At 43.7% G+C, this 7,210-nt stretch overlaps 1 protein-coding gene across 1 annotated transcript in view; it reads left to right on the forward strand.

Moving 5' to 3' along the window:
- Positions 1-991: 991 nt before the first annotated feature.
- Positions 992-7,210, forward strand: part of LOC101848151 — a gene marked incomplete in the record, with an annotated part of 62,163 nt that continues 55,944 nt past the window's right edge. The window contains 3 exon segments of the mRNA XM_035972739.1: positions 992-1,610; positions 3,016-3,183; positions 7,086-7,178. Coding sequence (XP_035828632.1) covers positions 992-1,610; positions 3,016-3,183; positions 7,086-7,178 — 880 coding nt within the window.

The following is a 7,210-nucleotide window of genomic DNA, read 5'->3' on the forward strand; positions in this document are numbered from 1 at the left end:
AGCTTGGACATTTTTGTTCTTACTTTGCGAGTCGTATATGGGTTTGACACGATACGTGTCGAATAGAATTTGGTCTCCTGCTGATCGGAGATGTGCCTGCAACTCCCTTAAAGGGTTAATTAAGGTTCTTTTCTCGGCTTCGTTTAATCTTAACTCAAGATTATTGCTCATTTGGGACAGTTTGGGCTTGTGACGAAACAACCAGAGAAACTGGATGAAGCAACGGTGTTAGGACTCAAGCTTAGTCGCAGTCAAAGCGGGGAGTTGATGTTTTCAAGGTCGAATAACATTCCTACACCAGATCAGCTGAGAGAACGAATGACGAAGAGAGAAGTGTTCTCTTTGTCTGGAAAATTAGTTGGACATTATCCTGTGGTTGGATAGCTGCGTGTTGCGTGTAGCTATATTAAACGTCGAACGGATGGCTACCGATGGGATGATTTTGCGGGAGAGACAGCATGCATGATGCTAAAAGAGGTACTTGACCGGATGCATTGAGAAGATCCTGTCAAAGGCAAATGGAAGGTGCCGAAGGAGACCAAGGGCAAAATCTGGGGCGATGCGAGTGATATGGCCCTATGTGCGATTGTGGAGATAGGAGGGGTGATTGTAGAAGACGCAGATGGGTTGCGTAAACGCGATGATTTCAACCACATCAACGTGGCGGAGTTGTAGGCAACACTGAAAGGTGTTAATATGGGCGTGCAATGGGGGTTGAAAGACATGACCATCGAGACAGACTCAGCTACAGTGTGGGGCGTTAAACCTATACAATTTCACCATTTCACAGTGTGTGGATGGATCAAGTCGACGACGTCGGAAGATAAGAGAGTAAGAACCAAGGGTGCAGCAGAAGTTTGGGTGAAAAGACAATTGGGTGTCTTGAAGACTTTGTTGGAGGTGCTGAAACTGAGAATAGAGGTCGTCTGTGTAATGTCGAGTGCCAACGAAGCTAACGAACTGACAAGGGTTAAGAAAGAGTGGTTTTAAAATGAATGAGTTGCCGGAAAAGACGGTCGAATTTGCTGCCGCTGGTTTTGACTTGAGGGATTTACACAATCAACATCATTTTGGGGTTGAACAATCGTTGTACTTAGCAAGACAAGTGAATCCAGAGGTAAGGAAAGCCGAAGTCAGGAAGGTGGTGAGAGAATGTGAACGATGCCAGTCGATCGACCCTGCCAGCAGCATTCATGAAGCTGGTGATCTTGGCGTGGAAAAAGATCGGGTGAGACTGGCCATCGACGTCACTCATTACAGGGGTCTGGCCTACCTATCAATGATCGATTGTGGTCCTGGAAGGTTTGCAATTTGGATAAAGATGACAACTGAAGGGTCACTCGCTGTAGGGAAAGAATTGGAACAGGTTTTCTTTGAACGGGGCCCAGTCGAAGAAATCTTGATGGACTATGCAATGGTAATGGATGAATTGTTAAAGAAATGGGATATAGCTCCGTTCTATCGAGCTGCATACAGGGTGAATGGGAATGGAATCGTCGAGAGACATCACCGCACATTAAAAGCTATGTCAGAGAGGGGACAGATTACGCCAGCAGAGGCAGTGTTTTGGTACAATATCTCACCCAGGAATGGCCAACGGGTTTGCCACTGTACCACACATGTCAGTGCACTGCTACAAGTGGAGAAACCCGAACGAGAAGCCTTGGTGGGGTGAGAAACAAGAAGGGCAGGCTGTTGTGAGGTTCGGAGATGAGGTATGGGTGAAACTGCCGTCAGCGAAATGCACAGAACAGTGGAGCAGAGGGCAGATCACTAAGGTAAACACCAGCAATAACATCATGGTGAATGGAATGCCTCGCCACCTAGACGGTCATATAATTTATGATTTATGATCGCCTAGCTCGCCACATATTGAACGTGAAGTCTGTATTGGTGGAAAGGCAAGCCGAGCATCGCTTTCCTCGACGGGAGCGGCGTAGTCCTGCATGGACACAGGATTACGAAATGTAGAGCCGAATTGACAAACGAAGAGAAGTGGGGGTGGAGGTGTGTATAAATGTTCTGGAGTTGTTGTCGCAACGTTTGCTTTGAGTTTTGACATTCTCCAACGTACTTACTCGTTTTTTGAATGATAATTTTTATCTGCAGATTAGGGGGGGGGGGGGCGTGTAGGTTGTTTTTGGACGAGTCGGAAACGTGCGTATTAAGTTGTCATGTGTGTGGTGTGCAGCAAAAGTGTGAGCGAGAATGCACTCCCGTCGAGAAGCGGAATTGCATATGAGTGAACTGTGTTGCTAGCGTGAGACGGTTGTGGTTAGTCTGGTTAGACACCGGCCGGTGGTTAGTGTGTGTGGACTGTAAAAATTCGTACAAGAGGATCTATAGCTGAAGAAGAATATCTCCGTGGCCTGACGTGTGTATACGTAAGAACCAGCGATCTTGTTACAATGATTATTGGTTTTTTTTGTGGTAGTAGTAGTAGTAGTAGTAGTAGTAGTAGTAGTAGTAGTAGTAGTAGTAGTAATAATAGTAGGAGCAGTAGTAGCAGCAACAGCAGCAGCAGCACCAACAGTAGTACTGTAGTAATACGACAGAAGTCAGACGACACTGCACCTCCCTAACATTCGCACACATGATTCACATTAAAACAACCAAGTAAGCTTATATCTACATGCCATTCATCATCATAATCCGGAGCCTTGCCGACTGACGTGGGCGATCATGGTCCTCCATGGTGTCTGTTGTTCTTGCTGCTCCTAGCCATGTAGTCATCTTGCCCATTATCTTTTCCCTCTGTATACCTCTGCCTCTCTTTCCACCAAACTTGCCTTTTGTTACAATATTCTCCATTGCTTCCTTCCGCATTATTTGTCTGAAGAAATTGGTCTGTCGCTTTCTTATATTCGTCAAAAGCTGTCTTCTACAATTTTCTTCAACCAAGACTTCTTCGTTTGTTTATCTAGCTGCCTCTCGGGATACGTAGCTTGCGTCTTAAGAACCAAAACTCTGTCCTACAGGCCATTATTAACCCCCAAAATGTTTCTTTATCTCCAGGCTCTTTGACATGCCCCACCCTGGTTTTCCAATACGCTGCTGTGTCTGTGAACAACGGGACTGCCACAGTGGACTGTCATGGGGGCTACTTTGTCCAGCCAGGGGTGACCACCCAGACAGCTCAATGTTTCGGCCACCAGTGGAACAGCACGCTCGTTGATTGTCAACGTAGGTTATCTATCTAATAATTCGCCAGCAAGCCGTTATAATATACTAATCGAAGAAAGTAAGATTCTACTAGAGAAAGAAAAGAAAAAAAAACCGTTTCATTCTTTTGTTCATTGTATGTATATTATGTACTTTTTCTTGCCCCCCCCCCACCCCCTCCCGAAAAAGACCCACTTAGAATTGGAATTTCGATCAAATATTTCTTGAGCACATGCAAACAACACCACGGGTTAAGAAATTGGGGAGGAGGGGGGCAAAATTAGAAGAAATAACTTCTCCCCCCCAAAAAAAAACAAAAACAACTACAACAAAGAAACAAACACAAACCTCACAAAATGTTGGGCCAAATCTTCTGTAACATCTGACTGATGAATTGCAGATGTAGATTGCTTGTGAGCGCATATCAACACAATTGAAATCATTTAGGAGGCGTGCTGCTTAGGTCTGGGTGAGCCGGGGCAGAGAGGGATACAGTGTTGTAGCAGAGAAAGATACAGGGTTGTAGCAGAGAGGGATACAGGGTTGTAGCAGAGAGAGGGATACAGGGTTGTAGCAGAGAGGGATACAGCGTTGTAGCAGAGAGGGATACAGGGTTGTAGCAGGGAGAGATACAGGGTTGCAGCAGAGAGGGATACAGGGTTGTAGCAGAGAGAGATACGGGGTTGTAGCAGGGAGGGATACAGCGTTGTAGCAGAGAGGGATACAGGGTTGTAGCAGAGAGGGATACAGGGTTGTAGCAGAGAGAGATACAGTGTTGTAGCAGAGAGAGATACGGGGTTGTAGCAGGGAGGGATACAGCGTTGTAGCAGAGAGGGATACAGGGTTGTAGCAGGGAGAGATACAGGGTTGTAGCAGGGAGAGATACAGGGTTGTAGCAGAGAGAGATACAGGGTTGTAGCAGAGAGAGATACAGGGTTGTAGCAGAGAGAGATACAGGGTTGTAGCAGAGAGAGATACGGGGTTGTAGCAGGGAGAGATACATCGTTGTAGCAGAGAGAGATACGGGGTTGTAGCAGGGAGAGATACAGCGTTGTAGCAGAGAGAGATACGGAGTTGTAGCAGAGAGGTGGAGTAGTATAATAATAGCATAATAATAATATATGCACTAAAAATAATAGGTGTCACGACATGGTGGGATCAGGCGCTCGTCAGTTTTGAGGTGTACGGAGTTATTGATATCATCTTAAAGCCTGTCCATTTGCCTTCCTTCTGATGAAAGCACATCTATGCTGAATAGACACTTTACACGAATTTTCCTCACTTCACCCAGGCGGGAATGGGTACCCGGCCATAGACAGCGAAATATATTGTCAGTATATTAGCGTTTTCGCGCCTATAAATGGCTGCTTGCACTGTATGCTTCATTGGAAGTTGAGTTTGTTTCAGAATGCTCTCAGGTCTGCTGGGGTAATAGTATAGATTGTGAAGCGCATAGAGATTGCTGTTGAGTAGGGATTTGCGCTATACAAATGCTATCTTATTATTATCTTATTATTTCTTGATGAAAGAAAAATAACCTACAGACACAGTACGTTACCACAGAATTACAAAGTTCTATCTGACATTTACGGCCGCTTTGAGTTACTAAGACCGTGAGTTCAGAGAGCAAAACCTGCTCCGTCACAATCGTAAGACAATGAACAGTCGTTATCAAGATAATATTCAAAGAATTGCGTTTTAAAAAAGCTTGACATACTGTGAAACTCCAAAATTTTGACGTCAAATTGCCTCAAAACTAGGTATTGAGCAGATATAATTTTGTAATTCTGGGGAAGCGGGCAATCCAACTCATGACATATGTTTGCGACGACGAGCGCCTACCTCGGTGTCCATGATTAAAGAAAAAAACTTGGATACAATACGGATTGTTTAATGTTTTGAAAAACAACTCTAATAAACAGAAAAGCGAGAGGGCGAGTTAAAAGAAAAGGACAGTAAGAAAGTGGGACCAACAAGTCGCGACACTAGAATTACAGAGTTGTATCTGCTCAGAAACTAGCTTTGAGATATTTGAAATTAAAAGCTTTGAGTTTCACAACATGGCGCTCATATGACCTTACGCAGTTGCGAGCGCCGTAAAACCCTCTATTATAAAAAAAATAATGGTCAAGTTTTTCGAATGAAATTCTTTGAATATCTTGCTAACCTCTCCGAATAATCTTACTATTTTGAGAGAGCAAATAGAACATTTGCTTTCTAACTGTATGGTACTAGTAACTCAAACCTACCAAAAATGTCAGATAGAACTTTGCAATTCTCAGGTAGCGATGTGGCACCTTTCAACCCCATGTGGACTTATATTTGTAGTATACTACGAGGGTCGTTTAAAAAGTTTTGCCTCCAGTCCAACTTTATATTTCTTTATTACTGATGCTACATACAAAAGTTATACACTAAATGAAAGCTTAGGATGTCTGCTACATGACAGTACTTTTACTTTTCAACACAATTGCCTTCTTTGTCGATGCAGATCCGACAACTTCGAATAAGTTGTCGCATGCCGTCGGCGAAAAATTCATGTGGTTTTCCTCTGAACCAGCGGCACACATATTCTTGAATTTCATAGTCATCTTCATGAAGTTTTTCTTTGAGGTACTCCTTCAACTTAAGAAAATGATAAAAGTCAGATGGAGCAAGGTCTGGACAGTATGATGGATGCGGTAAGGTCTCTTGAAATCTGAGACTTTTCACGGCATCTTGAGTTTGTCGACTTGTGTGTGGACGGGCGTTGTCGTGGTGCAAAATTGCATTTTTTTTTCAAGCCGCACTCGTGACAGCCGTGCTCTAAGTTTTCTCAGGATCTCAATGAATCGTTCAGAGTTGATAATGGAACTCTGTTCCAAAGATTCCATATGAATCAGACCATCACAGTCCCAAAACACTGTCATAAGAACTTTCTTTGCAGATGAAACAACTTTTAACTTCTTGGGGCTTGGTGAGCCAGTGTGCCTGTATTCTTTCCATTGTCTTTTGTTCTCTGGGTCAATATGGTGTACCCAAGTCTCCTCTCCTGTGACTATACGGCGTAAGAAAGCTTCACCTTCATCGTTATAACGAGCCAGGAGTTCATCACTAACTTTACTTCGGTTCAATTTCAGCTCGGGTGACACCATGTGGGGAACCCACCGTGCACAAACTTTCCTGTAACCAAACACATTATGGATAATATACTGAGCACTCCCTACAGAAACGCATAGCATTTCACTGACATCTCTTACTTTGATCCGCCGGTTTGCTTGGATGATTTCATCCACTCTCTCGTGGTGTTGAACATCACTGGCATAGTTGGGACTTCCTCATCAAGCTTGGTCATGCAAATCCGTCTCTGCTGGACTGGTTTCAGCGAACTCCTTTGCCCATCTTCGAACAGTACTTACATCTACCCATGCCTCACCATAGACAAGCTTCATTCGCCTATGAATATCAATGGGTGCAGCTCCCCGTGCAGTAAGAAACTCAATAACAGCTCTTTGCTTTAAGCGCCCAGTCATAGGTTTGCTGGACGCCATTTTCTCGGCGACAATGTACCTTAGCTTCCATGATGTAAACAACAATAGCATAAAGGTGTGACATCATAGCATAATTTTTGGTCGGGATTTGAGATTATACATATTGAAAGTCAATTGTGTACAAATTTCATGAAGATATCTTGAATAGTTTAGAAGTTATTGGAGAGGAGGCAAAACTTTTTGAACGACCCTAGTAATTATACGGCTGAAAACTGTACTAAGCTCATGCAAAATAACAGATGTCTTTTTAAGAATTAATGTGTTACTTGATATTACAAACACTTCATTGGAAAAACCTTGAGTTGTGAAGCATTTCTTACACCCGTTAACCATTCAGTACGGTATAATTGTAAAACAGTGATAGCCTTGTCTCCCTTCTCCATCCATCCTCAGCCATTGACTGCGGTCCCTCGGAAAGTAATACAAACATGATTGTGACGTATGAAAGATCAACTCTTGGAACCACAGAGTATGGCCAAGTCGCCTGTGAGTAACGGATGACGGTAGTTAATCTCCCC

Source organism: Aplysia californica, unplaced genomic scaffold (assembly GCF_000002075.1).
Source record: "Aplysia californica isolate F4 #8 unplaced genomic scaffold, AplCal3.0 scaffold00821, whole genome shotgun sequence".
Lineage (NCBI taxonomy): Eukaryota > Metazoa > Mollusca > Gastropoda > Aplysiida > Aplysiidae > Aplysia > Aplysia californica.